General features: G+C 49.5%; 11 protein-coding genes across 11 annotated transcripts; 4 read left to right on the top strand and 7 right to left on the bottom strand.

Moving 5' to 3' along the window:
* Positions 1-202: 202 nt before the first annotated feature.
* On the top strand, positions 203-1,562 carry N7519_008948 (uncharacterized protein; the record flags this gene model as incomplete). Its single annotated transcript, XM_057295721.1, has 4 exons — positions 203-367; positions 447-813; positions 899-1,016; positions 1,097-1,562. 4 exons carry the CDS (start codon positions 203-205, stop codon positions 1,560-1,562), a joined length of 1,116 nt encoding a protein of 371 aa, XP_057143603.1.
* A 1,197-nt stretch (positions 1,563-2,759) lies between these two features.
* Positions 2,760-4,085, top strand: N7519_008947 (uncharacterized protein; the record flags this gene model as incomplete). The annotated part of the gene is made up of 5 exons (XM_057295720.1): positions 2,760-2,765; positions 3,049-3,442; positions 3,518-3,545; positions 3,595-3,950; positions 4,072-4,085. 5 exons carry the CDS (start codon positions 2,760-2,762, stop codon positions 4,083-4,085), a joined length of 798 nt encoding a protein of 265 aa, XP_057143602.1.
* Positions 4,086-4,294: 209 nt separating this feature from the next.
* Positions 4,295-5,283, bottom strand: N7519_008946 (YoaK family protein; the record flags this gene model as incomplete). Its single annotated transcript, XM_057295719.1, has 2 exons — positions 4,295-4,884; positions 4,950-5,283. The coding sequence occupies 2 exons, from the start codon at positions 5,281-5,283 to the stop codon at positions 4,295-4,297; spliced, it is 924 nt and encodes a 307-aa protein (XP_057143601.1).
* A 3,660-nt stretch (positions 5,284-8,943) lies between these two features.
* On the bottom strand, positions 8,944-9,616 carry N7519_008945 (uncharacterized protein; the record flags this gene model as incomplete). The annotated part of the gene is made up of 4 exons (XM_057295718.1): positions 8,944-9,009; positions 9,064-9,108; positions 9,167-9,428; positions 9,498-9,616. The coding sequence occupies 4 exons, from the start codon at positions 9,614-9,616 to the stop codon at positions 8,944-8,946; spliced, it is 492 nt and encodes a 163-aa protein (XP_057143600.1).
* A 773-nt stretch (positions 9,617-10,389) lies between these two features.
* On the bottom strand, positions 10,390-11,721 carry N7519_008944 (replication factor C subunit 2; the record flags this gene model as incomplete). Its single annotated transcript, XM_057295717.1, has 4 exons — positions 10,390-10,554; positions 10,605-11,417; positions 11,468-11,546; positions 11,600-11,721. 4 exons carry the CDS (start codon positions 11,719-11,721, stop codon positions 10,390-10,392), a joined length of 1,179 nt encoding a protein of 392 aa, XP_057143599.1.
* A 310-nt stretch (positions 11,722-12,031) lies between these two features.
* Positions 12,032-12,570, bottom strand: N7519_008943 (uncharacterized protein; the record flags this gene model as incomplete). Its single annotated transcript, XM_057295716.1, has 4 exons — positions 12,032-12,117; positions 12,182-12,242; positions 12,302-12,421; positions 12,490-12,570. 4 exons carry the CDS (start codon positions 12,568-12,570, stop codon positions 12,032-12,034), a joined length of 348 nt encoding a protein of 115 aa, XP_057143598.1.
* A 444-nt stretch (positions 12,571-13,014) lies between these two features.
* N7519_008942 (putative protein transport membrane glycoprotein Sec20) lies at positions 13,015-14,322 on the bottom strand (the record flags this gene model as incomplete). The annotated part of the gene is made up of 3 exons (XM_057295715.1): positions 13,015-13,601; positions 13,658-13,902; positions 14,003-14,322. The coding sequence occupies 3 exons, from the start codon at positions 14,320-14,322 to the stop codon at positions 13,015-13,017; spliced, it is 1,152 nt and encodes a 383-aa protein (XP_057143597.1).
* A 561-nt stretch (positions 14,323-14,883) lies between these two features.
* On the top strand, positions 14,884-15,204 carry N7519_008941 (mitochondrial 54S ribosomal mL53 protein; the record flags this gene model as incomplete). Its single annotated transcript, XM_057295714.1, has 1 exon — positions 14,884-15,204. The coding sequence occupies one exon, from the start codon at positions 14,884-14,886 to the stop codon at positions 15,202-15,204; it is 321 nt and encodes a 106-aa protein (XP_057143596.1).
* Positions 15,205-15,619: 415 nt separating this feature from the next.
* On the bottom strand, positions 15,620-16,671 carry ipp1 (inorganic diphosphatase IPP1; the record flags this gene model as incomplete). Its single annotated transcript, XM_057295713.1, has 4 exons — positions 15,620-15,761; positions 15,823-16,250; positions 16,320-16,439; positions 16,495-16,671. 4 exons carry the CDS (start codon positions 16,669-16,671, stop codon positions 15,620-15,622), a joined length of 867 nt encoding a protein of 288 aa, XP_057143595.1.
* Positions 16,672-17,781: 1,110 nt separating this feature from the next.
* On the top strand, positions 17,782-19,056 carry N7519_008939 (tRNA-dihydrouridine(20) synthase (NAD(+)); the record flags this gene model as incomplete). The annotated part of the gene is made up of 1 exon (XM_057295712.1): positions 17,782-19,056. The coding sequence occupies one exon, from the start codon at positions 17,782-17,784 to the stop codon at positions 19,054-19,056; it is 1,275 nt and encodes a 424-aa protein (XP_057143594.1).
* A 473-nt stretch (positions 19,057-19,529) lies between these two features.
* On the bottom strand, positions 19,530-22,451 carry N7519_008938 (DEAD/DEAH box helicase; the record flags this gene model as incomplete). Its single annotated transcript, XM_057295711.1, has 1 exon — positions 19,530-22,451. The coding sequence occupies one exon, from the start codon at positions 22,449-22,451 to the stop codon at positions 19,530-19,532; it is 2,922 nt and encodes a 973-aa protein (XP_057143593.1).
* Between the last annotated feature and the right edge of the window lie 498 nt (positions 22,452-22,949).

The raw sequence follows: 22,949 nt of genomic DNA, 5'->3' as shown, positions 1-22,949 counted from the left end.
CTGTTAGGGGAAAAAACCATTGTGTCTGTTCTAGATTGTTAGGAGCCTCGTTGGTCGATTTTCCGATCGACACTCAGAAAATTTGATAATGAGTTCATAACCCAGATCTTCGCTGGGTTTTCCTTGCTTTGCTACCTATATCGTGTCGACTTCACGGCTGTCAGATCTCCTTGCTTTCAGGGGATGTAACGATTACCGATCTATGATCCCCCACATGATGGCTGCTCTCACTGGTGATCGGAAGTCAGTCTTAGAGGGCACATGGGCTCTTGGGGCCATCGCCATCGTCGTGGTGGCGCTCCGGATACTTGCAAAAGCCAGGCTTCGCCATCTCGGAACAGACGATGTTGCAATGATTTTATCTCTGGTAAGTTCATGTCAATAATTGGGGGGGGAAATGATGATATAAGTCCTGTATATTCTAACCCACGATATGTTTATTGCAGATTTTTGCCCTCGGCTCATCGATAAACTTCACAATCGCAATTCTTGACTACGGCTTCGCATCCGGTGGTTCTGGGATCGACGAGCCCATCGCTCTCATGTACTATACCATAACGGAGGTCTGCGGCGTTACAAGCACCTGCCTAGGCCGGATCGCGTTCATCCTCTACCTTTTACCAGTACTTTCAACGAGGAAAGTCTTCAAGATCAGCCTATGGGTACTGTTTGCGGTGCAAGTAGCGGCAAATATTGTAATGATTGTCCTCATCTTAGCTCAATGCCGCGATATCCGTGGGGTTTGGGATGCCAAATACGCCACGCACTGCATGGAAGACTATATCCAGCTCCATTTTGGCTACTTCCTCTGCTGTATGTCTATCCAATGCCAAAGGCTCAGTCGCAGCTAAGCAAAACACAAAATACTGGGTTCTTGACTAACAATATCAAATTATAGTCTGCAACTCCTCCGCAGACTTGATGCTGGCAGTCTTTCCGTGCTATATTTTCTGGGATCTCAAGTTGAAGCCAATCATCAAGTTCAGCCTTATGACACTCACGAGTTTGGGTGTTCTGTGAGTATATTCCTTCATATGGTTACAATGACACCCTTATCTACCCCAACTTACTAACAAGGACGTCTTTACCTGTATAGCGCAACAGTCGGTGCCATAATGAAGGCTGTATATCTCAAACAGATCTTAACCTGGGATGGTACAGCCAACGCAATACATCTTACCTGCTGGGCTATGATCGAATCCTATCTCGTTATTATCTCCGCCTCCGTCCCCTGCCTTCGTTCCCTGGTGGTTTCTTCCGTGCGCCAGTTGTTCGCAAGTGACAAGTCTAGCACTTTGCCTTTCACCTCATCGTACAGGAAGAGAACGACAAGCCACCAACGCACGACGAATCGCGTACAAACGAATCACGAGGCATCTGGGAGTAGGCAGAATTTCTTCTCAGGTGCACGTGGCGAGGACATTGAGATGGGGACTACTAGGACTTCGGTCAATGCCAATGAAAGTGACGATGGGCGGGAGGCAGCGCGGGATGGAATTGCAAAGACGGTGGATGTTAGTATTACTTGGGAGCAAGGACATGGCAGAGACCGTATTCCCTAGTACGTTGTACAATAGATATACATGAACAGATCTATACTCGAGAATAATCTATATAATGTTGTTATGGTCAATGATAATATACTATCAAGCTCTCTTACTCTAGAAATTGATATAGTTATGGATAAGTCTAATAATAGTAATAAGTTGACATCCCCGAGCGCAGGATCCGCACCAATCAATGCCCAGACCCTCTAAGATACAGTTTCAGATTCTGCTCCCCCAAAATATTGCAGTGGAAGGGGGTAGGTCGTATAGGACAGCTTAATGCAGACGGCTCCCTTGAGTGGATGTACGGTGGAACGGCCGAAATATTGGGCTAAACATTTGTACCTACACATTACCGCCCTATATACCGCCGAACATACTACTATAAGAATATACAGTCGGCCGCTTATCCGGCCGTAGTCATCTTAATGGATTCTTAGTTAGTCTTCTTCGGTAGTCTTCTTAAACGTCTTTTTAGTGGTCTTTTTTTAGTAGTCTCGTTAGGTACATACATTTTGACTATTAACCGTTAGTGCTGAATCACATGCCTACACGCTAACTATATTAGGAGTTTTAGACTGGCGGAACCGGCAGAGTTGGAGGGCGGTATAATCAAGGTGTACCAAGAGGTAACTATCGATTATCCGCCTAGACGTAGAACGCTAACAGTATTACACTACCTTCATGATTCCTCTATATTTAGTACAAGGCATCCGAAATCATCCCATCAATCGTGGCACCGCCTTCATCAACACCACAAACACCTACCCGGTGTTACTGAAAGGCGGTGCCACGATTAAATCAGAAATTCCATACTACCAAGGTTTTCTGGTCACATGGTGTTGGGAAGGCTACGCTGGGAAGACATGGAGAAACACTGTGCTGTATTGTGGGCGAAGCCCAAAGGGAGAGAGAAGAGAGAAAGTAAGAAGGAGAGAGAGCTAGCTAGCTGTCTGGTCCTATCGCCCATTTTGGCCTCACAGGCCAGGCACCAAACACATATTACAGAAATTTTAATACACGCGACTTCAAAAGTCTGCTTCCCCTCTGCTTCCTACTTACGAGGCTGGTATTTCGGGTGAGGAAGAACAGGCGATACCGGAATGGTCGAAGAAACTGGCACCGCCTATTCCCGTATTAGTCATGAACTCGTCCGCCAAGCGCCCTGGTTGTCGCGGAGGCACCAAGTCCAAAACCAGGTGCAACCAACACATGCAAGTCAGTTACCCCCCCCCCACCAGGAACTGGATCAGTCGCTGTGTTTGACATCCGATTTGCAGAATCCGCTGTGTAAAGCGTGACGAGGAGAAACCGCACTGCCTGAGATGCGCCAGTACAGGACGGCGGTGCGGCTATAGCACCCGTCCTATACAGACTATTGGGCGGCCCCAGCTGGACCTCACCCCTACCCATGTCAGGGATCGCAAGAGCGCCGAGCTTTTGAGTATTTTTTCCACAAGCTGGGCCATCACTTTCAGGAGTCCTGGAGCAGGCCTTCTAGGGAGGCTCGGTCCTCCAAATCTGCCGGGCAGAGCCACTTGTTTGGGATGCGATCATCCCGCTCAGCGCGCTCTACGAACGACCTCTCATTCACGAGACATCGCCCTGGTTGCTAATAAATTATGCAGCGGCGGTGCGACATCAGCACCATCGCGAAGCGGTGATCTGGTACACGCGCTCACTGGCTCTCCTGCAGCAACATATTAACCAGGGCACAGCAGATCTGATGGTGGCCTTGGTCAGCTGCATTCTCTTCATTGTCATTGAGCTCCTCACGGGAGCCGCGAAGGTGCTCAGCTCCTGCACGAATGGGGTGCCCGACTGGTTTTTGGTGCCTCGACAACAGCAACCTCGACTATCGCCGCCCTGGAGCCCATCTTCCGTCGTTTGGGAACGTGAGTCATACCTCAAGAGTATACGTGGCTCGAACGTCGACAGTGCAACTCCTCTTCTTTTAATGACATATACAGGCGTTTTCATCGAAACAGAAGCCACGCTGTATTTTGATCAAGGTGTATATGATGTCTACGAATCTGAATTCGCCCAGATGCCTGGCCCCCACCGCCCTTGCATGGACACGCAACCCGGAAGGAAAACAACCGCCGTTTATGTTTGAGATGGGCGTATTCCTCCCACCTTTTATCACAGGGCTCAAATGTCCATTCCTTGAGCTGCGTTGCCAGGCATTTCGGTACATGGCGCAGGCTCCCCCGGTACAACGAATGTTTATGTGCACTCCGGCCGCTCATATGGTGGCCATTCGCATTGGGCTAGAAGAGAACCCCAGCAACCTGCCGGGAACAGCCTCTGAAGTGTATGAACTGCTGGCCCAACCGGGGCATATCCCACTAGCTCAGTATCGCATATGTAATTTCAGTGTTTCGTCTGTTATAGATGAGGAGGGTAAGGTGTGGAACTGGTTAAATTATATACTCTACCACTTTGATGAAGAGGGGAGATACAGGTTATGGAAAAAAGGGTGCTCTTCCCTACATCAGATAATTAGCATAACAATACTTTATAGTAAAACCATCTTAACTTGTGAGCACAATCTCCTTTATGATATCTACTTGCTAATGCTACACCTGACATGTGCATACGGACGCTCTTTTGATCTATAATTCATTAATTGCTGTTACCCGGGCACAAACATGAACATTCCATCGCGAGAGAAGCCGGCGCAGAGGTGAGTCGAGGGTGGAAACAGGCTTTGCATTATTAGGTGCTGCTTAATATGTGCGACCCATCTAGTCTTTCCTCCTCCACACGAACCAACCTAGGGTAATGCAAGCCTTCAGAGCCGTGGCAAGCCACAAACCACTTGCAAGCCCTGTCTCCTTCGCCATTCCACCAGCAGTCACGGCCCCCAGAAAGTGTGAAAGCAAGGCACCTAGTCTTCGGTTTCGTTTCGGGTTCGAGCTCCAGGGACGCCGGTATAGCTCGGTGTCAACAAATAAGTCGCAGACCATGACTGTTAGAACAACTGTGGGGATCTCTGAGAAGGCCAGGAATCGCGAGGCGACAATTTGACCGGCGGCTTGAAATGCGATCAACGAGATTGCGAGAACCTGAAGCCAGTCAATTGGGATTTGACGGTCCAGGGTGGGACTAACAATCCGTTTTTGAACAAGAATGGCGGCTCCGAGGAGGAGAGCTGTCTGAATGGCAAAAGACACTATCAAGGTGAAGCGTCGGAGAGTACCCAGGTATCGCGAGCCGTAGACGAAAAAGACGTTGCCGACTATAAACACTGTAACAGCAATGAGAGCCTTAAGCCACAGCATGGGCTGGCTATCGGGCTTCCCGGACACTCCTAAAGCGATGAAGATAGTGTTCCCTGTTGACGTGCGGTCGACCATGGTTAGAGCTCGATCTTTATGGAATGCATGCTTTGGTCCTTACCTGTGTGCATATTCGAGAAATTTCCCCACGCATTGTACGACAGCGCGTCAATTAGGCCGCTCACATATCCACAGCCTATCAGAGGCAGGTCACTCCATGCGGTGTCAATTTCGGAATGGAAGTAGTCGTCGAGGGCATATCTCAAGGGTAAATCTCGGTCAAAGAGGTTGCCTTTGGTGCTGGAGAATTTGGGGCTTTTGGCGAAGGGAATAGTGTCGGGAGTCTGCCTTTCGACATCGTCAAAATTGGAAGAGGAAGACCCCCTAGACAAGCCAAGATCAGTCAATTCCATCGCTGGTGTTTTGATGGGGAGAGACCCTTGAAACATCGGCATCGTGATGGCAAACAGATCAAATGTAGGACAAACTAAAGTCAGAAAAGAAAGGGGCACGTAGGGAAGACATTAAGTATATAAAATTTGGATAAAAGAATATATCGAGCCCTGCGAGTCCCTCAACTGCAGGATTGCATCACCTGCTCCCAGAGATTTGCATCCAGTGCTGGCGTACCCTGCCACATTGTCGGAAGGGGGTGACCAGACCAAGGAGAGAGAGGGTCATCAATACATTCCTTACCCGCAGAGATCAACATGGCTGTAGATAGTGCCGCCTTATGCAGGCCATAGGGACAGGAATGATCATTGCCAAGAGCTTTGACACGCGGTCACCATGTCACAATAATGCTGCAAGCCTGGACTATGATGTGCAGGGTTGACTGCAGGTGGAAAATCTCTACAACAATGGTTGCAGGTCAGCAAGTTGCCAGGCACTTTGCATTATCTCTTCATCTTGCTCCAATAGAAAGTGGTCTTTCAGGGGGACGTACTCCGTACAGTGACTACGCATAAATCTTAAACTTATGCAGAGTCACTCTACTCGCATTGAATTCCCCTCCACCAATGTTCAGGCTGGCCAATAATGCCTGGATTCCAGAAGAAGCGATTCGAGATCCTGGTCCTCTTCCAATCACCCTGGATTGGCAAAGGGTGACGCAGCTCAGACCCCACCAGCGATTGACGCCAACGTTGACCCTCGAATAATCTTGGCATCGTCATCCTAGAGCCAAGAGCACGCCATTGCCGGATAGTTATGGCTACTTGCAGATAGCGCATAACGGTCCCTGATAATTCGATAAAACAGGGAAAGGGGACCGCGCGTCCGGGACGATCACCCGGCGTATTTCTAATCTGTGACAGTTTCAGAACATTGGTGCATGAAGCCGAAAATGGACCGAAGACCCCGGATCTATCGCAGGTCAAATCGATAGTTGCATGTAAGGAAAATATCGGCCTATGATCGGCTCATGATCGGCCCGTGATCGCCCTCATCGCCAGGGGATCTGTGTTTAGAAACTGCGAGTCCCACCCCCGTGGCCTGCTCCAGTCTGCGATTCGCTCTGATACTTATCAAAGACCAAAAACAAGGCGAGTTCGTGTCCACAAATAGAGCTTTTGAGTTTTGTCGGGCATTGAAGAAGGTGTGGATCTGATTCCGGACTACCGAGACGGTTTCAGGGACCCTGGGATTTCTAGCCTTGCAATAGTCAGGGGCAGTCAAACTCATTGTAACCTTTTCTGTCATAACTATTAGTGTGCTCGAGAATAGAAAGTGATATGGTGATAGGAGTCTCCTGCACCGATTCCAGGCGAGGGCGGAGACATTGTCCAGGTCAGGATCGTCAGGTGCTTGCCCCATCGGGCACTAGGCATCAACTTCGCCTCCATAATTTGTACTTGGCAAAGATAACTGCGTCGTGTCTTTGTGGGCTGGGCCTGATAGGTAATAATGCTAACACCGGGTTACGACCAGCCTGTTTCGTGATCGAACTACACTGCCGGCGACTCACAGGCCCGTTGACATTACAAACTTTGCGTCTGCCTCTGTCTCCTCGGTTCAAGACAAATATTCGGATCACTCCGTTTGCTTGGTTTATATCACTTCATTTCAAATTATATGGAGAGTGGCTTTCGAAAAGATTGCGTAATGTATCTTCCAATGTTTATATATTTACATGCCGACATTCAGGACATAGCTTCTTCGATATCATATGGACCCAGCGATGAAGGACTTCCAAGGTCAAGATTATTTAATTCCAACCAAATATTGAAATTCGACCCGGCCACATATTCAAGTGACTCGGGAGTCAAAGCCGAGCTTTCATCCAATGGGTTTTCAATATCCCATATATTTTCCCCAGCGTGATGACAGATAGATGACGAGTATTCCATAATTTCTTCCTTTTTTGCGTCATCATCTAATTGATTTTCGGAGGCGCAATGAATATCAGCTGACGGATGGACGACAGGGACGGAATGCCCAGCATGTGCGGAAAGAGAATTGTGCATGATGATGACTTCAGTTACGATGTCCACAGCCTGGAGCAGCTTTTCAGAGCATTTGTGATAAAACTGTTCCGAATTGAGTCCATCAATGTTGTTTCGATTGGGCCTCGAACTGCCTCTGGTAGAACAACGTAGCTCGAGTTGTTCTAGGACATTTGGCGGTAGCATCTCCATCCATAGCCCAACTTCATTGTCCACATTGTGTGATGGGCCTTGATCGGAACGTCGTCTTTGCTCTGAACAGGTACGTGGAGAATCCAGACTTCGAGGCGGGCTCTTTCTTTTCCGCGATGGTTCAACGGTGTCATTTGACTGGACGTCGTCACGCTTGGGATCTAGTGTTGCGGGATGTTGTGACACACGTGGTGACAATATTGTGCCATCTGCCCTAGCTTTGTGAGGAACATAAAGACTTGAAGCTGCTGTTTTCTTTTTCCTTCGCGGTGGAAAAACGCATTCTTTCATATCAAGTTTGCAATTGGTGCACGATGTGCCTTGATTTAGCGCGTCGCAACGAACTTTCCGTTTGTGGCAGGCATAGCAAGCCCATTTGGCTCGCCTCGACCGAAATTTCCTTTCGCTTTGTTGGAATTGCATTGTCTCGTTCCCACTCGGGGGTTCCTGGATAGGTTGAAAACGGTATTCGGTACCCATAATGTCCCTCAATCTTTGTTACGGGTCGTCCGTGTAACTCTTTGGAACCGCCTGGTTGTTATGCATTATTTATCTGCACCACGGGGTTCGATTTATATGCGGGGGCGCTTGTCCTTTTTCTTCGGCACTCGGTAGCCGATTACCGAGACTTGTTTTTAATCCCTTAGGATCGCCGAAATGCCGAGGTCTCGTCATCAGCATGAAATAGACAATGGTCTTCCTCTTTTCGGTATACCTTCAACGTTGTTAATTGTGGCGTGCCACTGTTAGGTGTTTATGGAACCAGAAACGATGCGTATGAGCCTAGTAATGCAGCATAAAACAACGTCAGCTTCGTTCATATTTGTAAAGTGGACACAGACACAGTGGCCGTCTACAACTTTGATTGAACAAGGTTACAGTAGATCTGAAGATAATCAGCAAGTGCGCGCAGTATATCTGCGGAGAATACCCATCCCTCTGTACCACCTTCCTGCCATGACACACTTCGCAGCTATGAAGGACGAGATTTTGGCCCATTCGGTCGTTCCATGACAGTACATCTTGCATATAGGTATTTGTACTCTCCAAGCAATGTCAGCCAGGTTCCATCTGTGTACTAGAAAGCGGTAGACATAGGATATATCAAATATCACCTATCGTCAATTTACCCTCAAGTGGGCCCCCCCCTCAGTTCCACGGCTCGGAGGCGGGCCTACCCGGAGCCGGCGCCTTCCATGGTTCCAAGCAGCCGCATTACGTAAGGGATCCGACGGTGGTCGGCCAGAGCCTGACGAAACTGACCATCTTTCCAAGATCCATGGATTGGTATACAGCTTACTAACAAATAGAAAGCTCGCTCGAAGCCCAACATATGCAATTGGTTCAAAGCTCATTCTACGACTCGATAAAGTCGAAGTCACTATTCATGCGCCTTTTAGGGCTTAATTGTTGCTTCCATCTGACATCCTAAAACTCGAGCCTTCGATTGACCGAAAAAGGAACTCCTTATAGAATAACTTACTGCATAGGGATGTTACCATCCCTATCAGGAAGAGCGCTAGCAAGAGCAGTAACAAGGATCCCCTGTATCGATAGGTTAGCTGTGGTGCAAGAGCTTATTCCAGAATCAATACTCGCGATATCGATTTGTTCAACAAGGCTCATTGGGTCAATAATGCGGTCCTTAAGGATATCTTATCAGTAATGAGCCAACAAGCTTTAACTGGGAGGTATTCTGTACGCGGCAAAGTGTCTCGATGACAGATCTCCAAAGGGCGAGTAGTGGGCAACTCCGCTGTAGGTGTCTGGGGTCGCGGCAGAGATAACAAGTCAAAGTTGCGCTGCTCTGTACCATATTATTTTCTTTGTCAGTAATTGGGGGAAATGGTTCGTTCTCACACTGGCATATACAATATGGGAGTGGCGCGTGGAAGAACAAGATGAGAAGGTAGAAGGTATCAAATGCAGTGGGAATATCACCAAGTACACACTCCAGAAAAATGCTGGTGGTATTGCAGCGAGGCAACACTACACAACAGTGGGGAGCACATATTTTGTGAAGTATGGCTTACCTGGTGGTGTTGGCTTTGGTGCTGGTATTGTTGGTTTCGGTAGTGATGCTGTTGTCTATCATCACGAGCAGCTCCTTGGTTAGCTCTACCAGCACGACGAGGGTCACGACTAGGTCCATGGCGTTGTCTGCCAAGGTATGTAGATTCCATATCAAGATGAGCGGAAAATGAGTCCTGGTGTAGAATCAGCAGAATATGTTGAGGGTGAAGACTTGGAAATTGTAGCCTTATATCGGGAGATGAGAGTTGGTAGAAGGTGAAAATTTAAAACCAGGCAAACTTTCAAAGAGTCTTATGGCCGATTTTAAAAGTCCGACAGCAATTTTGAAGTAAGATATGAGCTCCTCTAGCCTCATATGTTCCTTCTTGCCTGGCCTTTTGTTTAATATTGCTGTGTCTATCTCTTGCTTTATTGCTGCTAAAATGAAAGAAAGGTCAGAATATGTAGGACACAAGGACATAATTGTCGTCTATATTTTAGGGGAATTTACTTCACGTTATTTCCAAGTCTGCATTGTTATTATTGGCGCCAGCTCAAGCCCGATGTCTAAGTCTTCAGTCAAGGACACCGAATCGCAGTGACTGCCTGCTATTCGAGCAGCTAAACTCTAGGCGCAGTCTTCTAGGTGTGTGCATAAATTACACGTCAAGTCATTCAGACTCACAGTGTAGCTCTGTACTTAGTAGCTTGCGCAAAAAGAATATTAAAGGGTATCATGATCATTCCATTCGAACAAGATCTGAGTGCTAAAAAAATCCGAATATAACGCCTCTGATATGTAGGACGTCCCCGTCCCGAACGCCATCTTTTTTCGATCAAGTATTCGGTAAGTCTCACTGCTGACCATGAGGGTCTAAGCTCGAGACGAGTTTTGATAGAAATAAACCCCTCTCAATTTCCACGCAGGACTCCGGCAATGCGTAATGCCAGGTCCAACATGGAGAGATGCTCATCGGACCCGTCAACCAGCCGCTTGTCCATCTCCGAGAAGAGCATGACAATCTTATTCTTCTGGATATCGGGGATTGCCTCGTTGGACACTACACGTCGGTATAACTAGAAGAGGTCAGCGAGGTATTGAAAATACAAAGAGAAGAAGGACAAACCTGTGCAACAAGCTGCGTAGCACTCCAGCCATCAGCGACAAGGTCCGTAATCACCCCCGAGACAGCCTCGTAGACCGACCCACCACTCTTGGGCTGCATAGCCTCCACAAGAGAATCCAAAATGTTATCCGGCAGCACACCAGCGATTTCCTCAATGCTGCGCACCGTAATAACACTAGACTTGCTGCCAACATCCGTCATTTCAGCATCATCGTCAGCATCCTTCGCAGCAGGCGGCTTCGTGGCACCGACCAAGCGCGCCGCACTCTGCAGATACGTGATAGCACGACGCAAATCACCGTCACCGCACCGGATAAGCGTATCGATAACCCCATCCTCGAGCTGCAAACCCTCCTGCTCTGCAATATTCCCGATCCGCTCACCAGCGGCGCTATTATCCAGCATCTTAAAGCGGAACTTGCTGCAGCGACTAGCGAGCGGCTCGATGATGCGCGTAACATAGTTGCAAACGAGACAGAACCGCGTGATCCGACTGTATGTCTCCATCGTGCGGCGCAAAGCGGACTGGGCGTCTTGCGTCATGCTGTCTGCCTCGTCGAGGATGATAATCTTGAATGGTGGGCATGGGTACTGTGCGCGATAGGCGGCGTCCAAACCTGTTGGTTGAGTGAGCTGGGCCCGGGCGAAGTTCTTCACTTTGTCGCGGACGATGCCGATACCGCGCTCGTCGGAGGCGTTCAGTTCTAGGATTCGGGAGCGGTAAAGGGCGGGTCCGAAGAGGGATTTGGCGAGGGCGAGGATTGTGGAAGTTTTTCCTGTGCCGGGCGGTCCGTAGAAGAGCATGTGGGGGAGCTGGTTGGTGTTAGTTCATTGTTTTAATTGTTCGGGGCTGGATGGTTTACGTTTGAAGCTTGTAGGGTGCGCTGCAAGACATTGGTCGTGTGGTCTTGTGCAGCAACGTCATCCAGGGTCTTGGGGCGACTAATCAAGATCAGCCAAATGCTCAGTGAGCTCAAAATGAAGCATTGACATACTATTTCTCGACCCACGGCTGGAGTCGACTTGAGTCTTCCTTGTTGTCGCCAGCCTTAGGCTTAGAGCTGCTGGATGCGGCGGCAGCGGCACGAGCCTTGTTATTGAAAAAAGAGGCAGCCATTGTTGTCGAATAGCCCGAGGTCAGCAAAAATCAGGGTTATCTCGAGAGCTGGTCGATGTGTTGGAGATCTCTCTCTGGCGCCCACAATCAAGACGCGTCTCCACGTGACACGCGCAGCACTTAAACAAACTGACCAATGAGAGCATCTTTTACTATGTAGTGTAGAGGTATACAAGTCCACTTCTAGCTGAGCTTATGTAGATAGAAAACTTAGACTTATTCAGAACTTCTAAGACAGCGAAAACCTACAGTAAACAGGAGGGTCCCGAAATTTATAGCAGCCACCAAGTCAGAACTATCCAAGAATCATTCAATGCTTTTTCAGAGCCTGCTCCCTCCTCCAGTCTGGATCCTGAATGGTACTCAGGTATATACAAACCTCAATAGCATTTTGAACTATTAATTAGTTAGAAAGAATAGGAAGCAAACAAGATAAGCTTAATAGTATTATATCACTTACCAGTCTCAAGCCTAGAGTCAGAGTCAGGGTCTTTTGAATAGGGATATTCGAAGTTGAATTCCTTATGTATTATTAGTATCATTCCAAGGTTAGGACTTCAATGAAATAAATTACACATACCTTTTCCAGGCCCTCTAAAATGGCCTTATAATCATCTGCATCTTTAAACCCCTCAGTAGGCTTAAGTTCCCATGTACCAGAAGGAAAGGTGTACTCGTTGACAGGATCGGTGTTCTTAATCTGTATAGTAGTAAAGTCTAGAATCAGGTACTGAGAAATTTGTTTCAAATATGGGAATGTCATCATACTTGCTCTACAGGATAACCCGTGACCTTGCTTATGACTTTTTTCACTCGTGCCTCGACTTGTTCACGAGTAGGAGGCACCATATTGCAAGATACGCTCAAGGATTAGAGGTTAAGGAAAGAGATATAGTAGTGATATCAAGTTTATAAATACAAAATAGGAAGAGAAGAAGAGGGGTTTGCTGATATGGGACCAAATATATATATGCTGAGGGAATACTCCAACATGCGTATGCAGCATATAGCGGCCAAAGCGCCAGAGCTGAAAACATGCATGAATTCCATTTATTTGGCCAATCGGATAATACAGGGGATGATCATTATGCAGAAAATTCCTCTTGTGGCCCCATCTACACTTGCAGGTGGACATTCAGCCGTCTCAGCTCGTCTTGGCAGGAAACAATCTATCCCAGGAATCGTCATTTCTTCTTCTCAGGTATCTTTTATACAGAGTTTATATATACTACGAAAGACCAATGTTGCAATGATCATAATTACATGGTATCTCATTATTGCTAGGATTAATATCTATAGCTCGTCGCGCACCGGTTCCTCCATCCCGGCCTCGAACATCCTCTTTTTCGTATTCCGGGGAAGCACTGCTTGTCTTGCCCTCTCCTCCGGGGTAACATCGTCAATGTCCACACTTTTGTGTTGCTCTTGCTCAACCATGTCACCAATTTTGTCAATAACACGATCGCTGTCGATCGGTGCCGACGGTTCTTGCTCCCAGGCAGCGCTACTAGCTGACACGGTTCCTGTTGCAGCCGACGTGGCCATTTGATGAATAGCCGTAGAGACATCCGCAGAGAGGGACTGAGAAGCAGACTCCACAGCTGTAGTGGATAGCCCGGCTGCGCCTAGGGTTGAAAACGCAACACGAGCGATGAGCTTGAAAGGAAGCCATACAAGCCACCACAGAGGCCCATAGAAGATACGTCGGAATAGAAGCCAGGCAATTGTACCAAGAAGAACATAGAAAGCAGTCTCAAGGTACCATGTGTCGGACTTTTGGGAGCGGAGAAGAGAGTTAGCAAGACTGCGGGATGAAGATATAAGTGTATCAAGGCTGCTATAGGACTCGGATAGAGATGTGATCGCGGCTGTGGATTGTTCTATTTGAAAAATATTAGTGCCTGGCAGGATGAGGAAAGACGAAAGAAGTACTCACCAAGGGTTGATTGGGCAAACTGGCTGCGGGAGAGCTCCGCCTGCATGAGTTGATGGGTTCTGCGTAGCGCAGACGTCACGTCGTTCGAAGCGTTCAAAACAAGATCATCCTGAGTGAACTTTTCTGTCGGCTGCTTCTTCTCGGAGGAGTGCGATCTCGACAGCAGCAACTCTCTCTCCTTCCGCTTGGCTAGTTCGGCATTCCGCTTCGCTTGTAATTGGGCAGTTCGGAAATCACCTCGTGTTCTAGAGAGCCGATTAGCATGTACTGCATATCTAAGACTAGCCAGTGGGCCAGGGCAAGGAAATATGTCCGGCATGCGCAAGTCATTTAAGGGTACCTTACCTCTTGAGATCCTCAGCCAACCGCCCTGCCATAGAAATAACCCGCTCCTTCTCAGCCTCCTTCGGTCCATGGACAGCAGATGACTTTCGCCTGCTATCAGATCCAGTTTCCAGCGCTTCGACCTCCACACGTAGCAGCTCTAACTCTTGCTCGGCTTCCTTTAGCCGGGAATGTATCTCACTCCCGAGCTCTAGGCGGGCTTCATCGCCCTGCCCGATAGAAGCAGTAAAATCGCGCAGTCGATTCACGAGGGGCTGGATTTGTTCCAGGGAAGTCGAGAGCTCTTTCACGCGGCCCTGGAGAGCTGTTGTGGGGGACATAGTGCGATAACGGTATTACTTATTCGATGTGACGCATTCAGGTGCTGTCTGTTGGGGGATGTTATAGGCGTTGAAGTAACCTTTGTGACAATAGACAGCAGAGATTAAATTGAGAGGTTCGAAGCAATAAGTTGCTTCATCAGTGTCGAGTTGTTCGAAGTTGCCATGTAGACGGGCGTCATTTGGCATCGTGTTTGCATCCGAGTCAAACATGCCCCATTTCCCTCATCCGCAATTCGCAACGGAGACTCTGGTGTGCTTAGAACTTCCAATTGGTCTTGCCCCATTACCTGTCAGACTTGTCGCAGACCGACTGAGATCCACGCAATTTTCTCCTTGGTCCAATCTTCCACCGAGGGTCATCTGTCCAACCGTCTCGGATTCTACCCATAAACCACCACCTTAAAAAACTTCCCGACAGCCCTCATTCACTCAGGTACGCAACAACAAACCCAAGACAGAGCTACATGATATCATTGCTCTTGATGATAAAAAAACTGATCAATTTACCAGTCCGCAAAACCTCCCCGCCCTTCTCATCACCAACCCAAAACCGCAACAATGACCATCCCCCTCGCCACGATAACCAGCTTCCGGACCGCCTACAACCCCTTCTCCCGCGCCTCCCGGCCATGCCGACTCTTCCTAGGCATGCTGCGCACACCAGACACTATCCCGACAAGCAGCCCGACCCACATCGATATCCAGGTCAAGCAATTGCCGCGCACCTCCACCGAGTCACCGACCATGACTGTCGGGTTTAAGGGCGGCAAGGAGCTTACGCTGGATGTCGGCAAGCGCGGGCTGAAGATTGGCGATGTTATCGAGGAGGTGTCCCGTGTTGGCAGAGCTCTGCAGCGAGAGGCCAGCTTGAAGAATTAGTGGGAGGTTTTATTGTTCGAGCTGCGCATTCATGTATTATATTACCTATCATTTGTTTCATCTAACGATTTTGGCGCTGTTGGGCATATTGGAATACTTGAATTATTCTTACTTTGCTAGTTTATGCTTCATAGCTGGTATAGGACTTAGGAGTAGATTTGAAGATCATGCACAAGCTGGGGCAGACAGTGGTGATTGTTCATTGCTATCCAGTTACACAGATTCGTATGCCCATCAGAGACTACCATTCTCTACGCTGTCGTGGTAAAAAGTTTAAGTATTTGGAGCAATCCATTCACAATCAAAAATGCGTCTTTTCCTTGGGAAATCGAAGAACGTGGTTTCCACCAGGGAGACGATCATAGGCTTGAAAGCTTAGGTTAGTTTTATATTTCTCTTGCAAAAAAAATATCATTTATACTGCGGCACCTGAGATGAAGAACCACTTGTCAATGCTGCCATCAATGGGAGCAGGGGGCAGGTTCTCATTGCGGGGGATGGCAGCGAGCTGAGCCTGGTCAACACGGTCGGCAGAGTTCTCAACAGTGGAGTTGGCACTGGTGATAGTTAGCTTCAACATCCTCAAAAGCGAAGAGATGTGATATGGATAGAACTCACAGGCTGATATCACCACGGGGGGTCTTGCCAGTGACAAGCTTCTCCCAGGCGTCGGAGCACTCGCGGATGACATCCTCGGCGTACTTCTTGTTCTTGCACTCGCCGGAGAAGGCGAACTGGTTCTCGGGCTTTCCGTCGGGGATCTTGTAGATGCGGAACCACTCGTTGGTGGCGCGCATGAGGCCAGGAAGCTGACGCTCAACATCCTCAATGTCGTTGAGCTTAGGGGCAAGAGGATCGTTGACGTCGATGACAATGATCTTCCAGTCGGTCTCCTCCTCGTCAATCAGGGCCATGACACCAAGGACCTTGACCTGCTTGACCTGGCCGGTGTAGCCGACAAGCTCACCAATCTCGCAAACGTCGAGGGGGTCGTTGTCACCCTTGGCCTTGGTCTCGGGGTGGACGGAGTTGGGGTCTTCCCAGGTCTGGTTCATATCGTGTTAGTACTGTTTACCCCTCATCTTATCCACGGGTGTGGGAAGTCCAAAACTTACGCGAGGGAAGGCACCGTAGTTCCAGAGGTAACCCTTGTGGGGGAAGCAGTTGCGGACGAAGCGGAGCTTGCCCTTCTTGGTGTCCTGCTTGATGGGGTTGAGGAAATCATCCTTGGAGATCTGTTTATGATGCAATTAGTACATGGCGAGAGTCAATTGAGGTGTGTTGTCGTACCTCCTGCTTAGCGTTGGTCCAGCGGGGGATCTCAACGACCATGTTCAGGATGGTCTGCTGCTCGTTGGCATATAGAGGAATGTCGTGGAAGGGGGAGACGGGGACGCCATCCTTCTCAACGAACACGCGGTGCTCGAGAGTGTAAGGGGAACCGATCTTGCGGACGGAGTAAGACATATTGGGTGAAGCGGATGAAAAGTGTCTAGATACTTGGGCCGCACGGGATAAGGGAGAAGAAAGGAAGAGGGAGAGAGAGGGGCAGTAGAAGTGGGGGGGGCCAGCGTTGCTGATGTGCGCCAAACACGACGGGAGGCGGTGGAGGTAGCACTTCCCAGTCGGGCCAAGGGAGGACAAGTCATTGGCTGTGATGAAAATGTTAATGCTTTCTATTCAAATGTTTTCTTTATTTTAGTATTTCTGATACAAAAAAACTTGAAACTGTACCTTCAATCCCACCAGCTGACGGGTATATATGTTGCGATTGCGTGGTGTTACCCCCTTGTGTCGGGAGTTTGTATGGAAAAAAAAATTTGAAAAACATGGCAGTTCCGAAAGTCGGCATGTTTATGATCTCCCCGAATTACCTAGGTAGATTGATATCCCGACTGGATTGGTCAATTGTGGGTGTAGATTATATACAATTGAAGTCTCGTGCTCTCACTACATATTAAGACTACTAGTACATGTACAACATAGGTACGCTACATCTTTTACTATTTGACAGGATGTACGCTGCATGTACCTACCCGACCCCATATTGCGAAGCACGCCGATGTCGGTAGTATACGCGTGGCCTGGACGGAGTAGATCAATTGCAGTTGTATTCACTTCAACTCTAGAGCATGAAAATATTGGAATTACCAAACCCTTGGAACATTGAAGAATGGCAGACAATCACATTTAAAGGACATGTCGTGATCCTTGGCAGGGAATAGAAGCCACTCATTGGTTGATTTCATCTCACCGGCCCTTGGAAGTCGCTGCTCGAAAAACACCTCAACAAAGTAAATTACGGTAATATATGAAATCACATGACTACATATCCTGAAAAAGGTTATCGCCACTATCTTCACGTGACTTGAATTTCTATCGGGTCTCTCCGACAAGAAAAAGACCGTTCTATACACCCCTCCCCGCAGCACCTGGGAATGCTATGATCAGAACTCTCCGCAAGACAATGGCAACCCTCGCAACCGCAACCGCAACTGCCCCCGCGCCGGCCGTTGTGCCGCGCGTGCCCATCCCCGCCAACGGCGTCGACTACCGCAACAAAATCGTCCTCGCCCCATGGTCCGATCAGGCGAACTACCCTCGCGCCTCTTGGCGCTGAAATACGGCGCCGACCTCGTCTGGGGACCTGAAACAATCGACCGCTCAATGATCGGCGCCGAGCGACGCGTGAACCCGCGAAACGGCACAATCGAATTCACCCGCATGCCCAGCAACGGCGGCCGCCCCAACAAACCAACTAAAGAATCAATCATCTACCGCATCGACCCAGCACGGGAAAAGGGCCGACTAATCTACCAAATTGGCACAGCCGACCCAGAGCTGGCAGTACAAGCTGCGCGCGTCGTGGCCGGCGACGTCTCAGGCATCGACCTCAACTCCGGCTGCCCGAAGCCCTTCTCCACAAGTGGCGGCATGGGCGCCGCCCTCCTCCGCACCCCCGACCTCCTCATCTCGATTCTGGAAGCCCTTGTTAAGGAAGTAGGCGAACCCTTCCAAATCGGCATCTCGGTCAAGATCCGCATCCTCTCCAAGCCAGAAGAAACAGAGGCCCTCGTCTCCCGCCTCGTGAAAACTGGCATTACGGGCTTGACTGTGCACTGTCGCACGACTCCTATGCGGCCACGCGAACGCGCAATCCGTGACCAGCTCCCCATGGTAGCGCGCATTTGCCACGAAGCCGGCGTGGCGTGCGTAATGAACGGCGACGTGACATCGCGCGACGAGGGACTTGCGCTGATGACCGAGTACGGCGTCGATGGGGCGATGATTGCGACTTCCGCGGAGACTAACTCGTCCTGTTTCCGGGCGAAGGAGGATGGCGGCGCCGCGCCGTGGAGGGAGGTCGTCTACGAGTACTTGTGCTTCTGTATGGAGTCGGAGAATCGTCTGGGCAATACCAAGTACCTGCTCAATATTCTGATTCCCGGCAAGGACAAGGAGTTCAAGGGTGCGAAGCTGTCCAAGACGTATCTTGATATCTGCCGCGTGTTGAAATTCGATGATTTGCTTCCGGCTGCTGCGCGTGTTGATCAGATACTCGGTCTGGATGAGAAGTGGGAGACTGCACCCTGTGTGCCCGATACAGAAACGCAGTCTGAGTCCAAGTCCAAGGCTGTGCAGAATGCTATGGAGTCCGAAGCTGCTCGTGCGGCTGGCGGTGGTGCTGTCCGGACTAAGACGCCCTCGCCGGCTGTTCATGGTGGTGGTCCTATTCGGCGGTCTTCTGCTCCTCAGCCGGCTAAGGTTACTCAAGTTGATGCTGAGCAGCCAGCTGTTGAAGCTACTATTCCCGCTGCACAGCCTCAGGCTCCGTCTCAGCTGACGGCGTAAATATCTCTTTGCGCCTCATCGCATCTCTCGTCCTTCGTTGCTTCTTTCCACGCTCTGTTCCTCGGTCCCATGCATAGCCCTCGGTTTTCTCTCAGTTCATCCTTCCTTTTGTCTTGCTTATACCTGCATTCTGAGGTGTTTATGATTGCTTCCATCTGTTGTCTATAGATTATTCCCCACTTACATACATCATGCTCATTGATGACTTAGTCCCCAAATACATATCACTCTACGCTCTACAAGACTTGGATACACCATGTACTGAATCAATCGTAGTTGGATTTTTGATCCTCTAGTCTAACAAATGATATGCGATTCCCCGAATCGCCATTGGACCCCCAAACACCATGTACTAACTGTGCCATGTTCGGCACGGTATTAAATGCATTATCTGCATTGCCATGCAGATACTCACGACGCAAACTCCAGGACACCCCCTTTTTGTTTTCCTTTTTTTTTCTTCTTGTGCTTGCTCACTTCTTCTCTCCCTCTGCCTGCAGCTCTGCAATCATCATTCCCTCGACGACCTTCATGCCGGCCTCTTCGCCCTTCTTGGCTCCGGCCTCGTCGTCTCCAGCCACGGCCTGGTCAAGTGCCAGCTTGGTCTGGCCGAGTCCGTAGATCTGCTCCTCAATTGTGTGTCTGGTCACCAGACGGTAGATTTCAACCTCGCGGGTCTGGCCCACTCGGTGGGCACGGTTCTCAGCCTGCACATCTTCCTGTGGGTTGAAGGAAGAGTCAAAGATGACCACGCGGTTGGCACAGGCCAGGTTGATACCAGCACCACCGGCCTTGGTGGACAGGAGGAATACGGGGATTTCGGTGCGTTCGTGGAAGGCGTCGAGGATGGATTGGCGGTCCTCGACGTTGGTGCGGCCATCCAGCCGGACAAACTCGATTTTCAGGGTTTCCAGGACGTGCTCAAGGATGTCCATTACCATCGTGAATTGAGAGAAAATGAGGGTGCGATCACCATTCGCGATGAAACGGATGAGAAGCTCCTTGAGCTGCTCCACCTTGCCAGAGTCCATCCATTCGTCGTTCTTGAGTTTGAACTTGCCGAGGGAATTGGGATTTTCCACACACATCTGGTGGCACTCGAAGTCGTTGTATGGCATGAGTTCCTCGAGAATGATCTTGGGGTCAGATAGCGACCACTTGTCCTCCTTCAAGCAGGCCTTAGCCATCTTCTGCAGAATTTCGTCGGTGTAGTGACGGCGAGCAAGGAGAGGGTGAATCGCGGCCTGGCGCAACTTCATAAGAATGTTGGCGGATTTGGAGCCAGTCTTCTTTCCAGCCTCGCGATCTGCCAAGAGCTGGCGCACTTGCTCTTTTTCGTGGTCGTATATCTTGACCTGAGAAGGTTTCATTTGGCACCAACCAACATGGGAATGCTTGGCTGGAAGATCAATGACCTGATGCTTCTTTCGTCGGAGGATGAAGGGCTTCATCATGGATTTCGCGCGCTCAATGCGCTGCTGGGATAGGAGAGTAGCGTGTGATTCATCAGTCGTCTTTGCCTTGTTGGAAAATACTGCATGGAGGTCTTCCTTGTGCTCCTGGAAGACCGAGGGAAGAATGAAGCCGAGAAGAGATGCCAGCTCCTGCAAGTTATTCTGGAGAGGAGTGCCGGTGAGCAGCAGACGGAAACGCGCCCGAATTCGAATCAGTTTTTCATACAGCTGAGACTGATGGTTCTTCAGCATGTGGCCTTCATCATAGACACAAACAGTGAAATCCATGTCACGCAGGAACTTAGCATCAAGCTTCGCCTTGGCAATCGTGTAGGTAGTGATCACAACGTTGATCTCGTCACGTCGCTCCTCAATCTCCTCGCGGATGAGAGCACGCTCGTTGAGACCAGCATAGTAAGGCATGACATTCAGGACCGGACAAAACTTCTGGAACTCGCGAAGCCAGTTCTCAATGGTGGAAGATGGGACAACGATCAGGTGAGGACCCTTGACGCCCTTCTCAAACAGATGCGCGAGGAACGCAATGACCTGGCAAGTCTTACCCAGACCCATGTCATCAGCCAGAATGCAGCTGAGTTTCTTGTCAAACAACAATGCCAGCCAGTTGATCCCCACAATTTGGTAATCTTTCATCACCAGGTCTTCGGCCATGATAGAGGGCTGTGAGATAAAACGGGATTTGCGTTTCGAAACGACCAGTTTGCCGCTTTCTTCGTCACTGTCGGAAGGTTGTCGTTCAGATGCGGGAGTGGCAATACCAGAGTCATGTTCTGATTTGGAAGGAGCAATGTTGGTAATTTCCAAGTCGCCCTTTTTCCCAAAGGTGTCGACGCCCCATTTCTTCATCTCTTCAGCGACTGGCTTGCCGAGTTCCTCAACCTCGCCAACAAGACTGTCAATGGCCAGATATCCAGTCCACATGTCAAGACACTTGTCGACAATCTTGTCTCCAATGGGCTTAGGGGCCTTGCCTCCTCTCTTGCCCTTGGGCTTCGCAGTCTCTACAACTGGAGCGGAGACAACACGCACTTCATCCAAAGTCTCGTATGGACGGTTTGTGATGATGAGATTAGCAGTTTCTTCGGGGATAGAGGCGATATCAGCGAGATCCTGAACACGACATGTGTTGAAGAATTTCAAGACCTTGGAATCCAAACCGCCAGCGGTGGATTCTTGGACCTGGACATTTGAATCGTCTGAATCACTCATCATAGCCTCGGGAGACTCGGACCGGTCAGGCGAAGGAGCTCTGCGGCCCTTCTGAAGTCGTCCCAACTTCTTTTTCGGGGGACTGTCATCGTTGATTGTGATAGCACGAACAGGGGAAACAGCACGGGAAGAAGCGTCAGACTTGGGTCCACGAATGAGTCGACGGCGAGGCTTTCCTTCGTCGTCGGAATCCTGGCCCTTGGGCTGCTTCATTGCCGCCCACTTGTCCTGAATAGTGCCACGGGCTTTAATGTTCTGCTTGGCCATGGGAACCGGGCCGGCGGCCGGGGAGGCGCTCAATTCATCATCGGAGGATGCAACCACCACGGGACCGTTTTCCTGGTCAGCAGCATCCATGTTGGCAAGGATTTGGAGCGCGTCGTCGTAGTTGCCCTTTGCTTTCAACATCGCTTCCATACAAATTCGAACAGTCATATGTGGCATAACTTTGAGAATGCGCTCAACTTTGACGCGGAGTCTGAAGTCGTTGATCTCATGAAGTAGGATATCTGGAGTTCCCACAGGTTGTGCGCGAGAGGGCGCATCTTGACGAGACTTTTTCATGGCAACTCCCTTAGGTGCCGGCGGACTCATTTGGTCTGCAGTCCGCTTGGTTGCGGTTCCAGTATTCTTCGGATCGTACATGGCAGAGGCCGTTATTTCTCGGAACCGATCCATTGGCCCGGTGTCAGGGCGAACGGGCGATTCCATGATTTTTTCTTTTTCGGGACTTCGAATTGTTTTCGCAAACATAGACGGTTTTATGTCTGTACTTTGTAGGTGGTATTCTTCGTCTGAGGAGCCACCTCGATATGTCGGTCCGTCGTCCAGATCAAACTGTGGTGTTCGTTTGGTCGGGCCAAAGGCAGGAGGACGGAATTGCGTCCCAGAAGGAGCGATTAAGGATGAAAGTAGACCGCCTTGGGCTCGGCGGGAGGAGAAGGCACAGGGCCTAATGGTGAAGAGGCAGCAACTTGTATGACAGTATTGCTATGCCGTGGGTAAGGATGTTCAAGTAGTTGTGTTGGTTGGGTCAATCTTTGCGATGGAGTTGTCGCTGGAAGAGTGGCGATAGTTTCGTAGTCTTCGCCGGGAGGGGTACTCGGAATAGCTTTTATATCTCGAGGGGAAGTATTATTGACAGATTCATCCATCGCTCACAATACTAACAATGACATTGAATCATGGGATCCATCTAATTGTTCCGCG

The sequence above is a fragment of the Penicillium mononematosum genome (assembly GCF_028829835.1).
Source record: "Penicillium mononematosum strain IBT 11891 chromosome Unknown utg000005l:1.0-9366267.0:1.0-9372171.0, whole genome shotgun sequence".
NCBI lineage: Eukaryota > Fungi > Ascomycota > Eurotiomycetes > Eurotiales > Aspergillaceae > Penicillium > Penicillium mononematosum.
The sequence above is the reverse complement of the archived record's forward strand: the minus strand, read 5'-3'. Positions and strand labels throughout refer to the sequence as shown.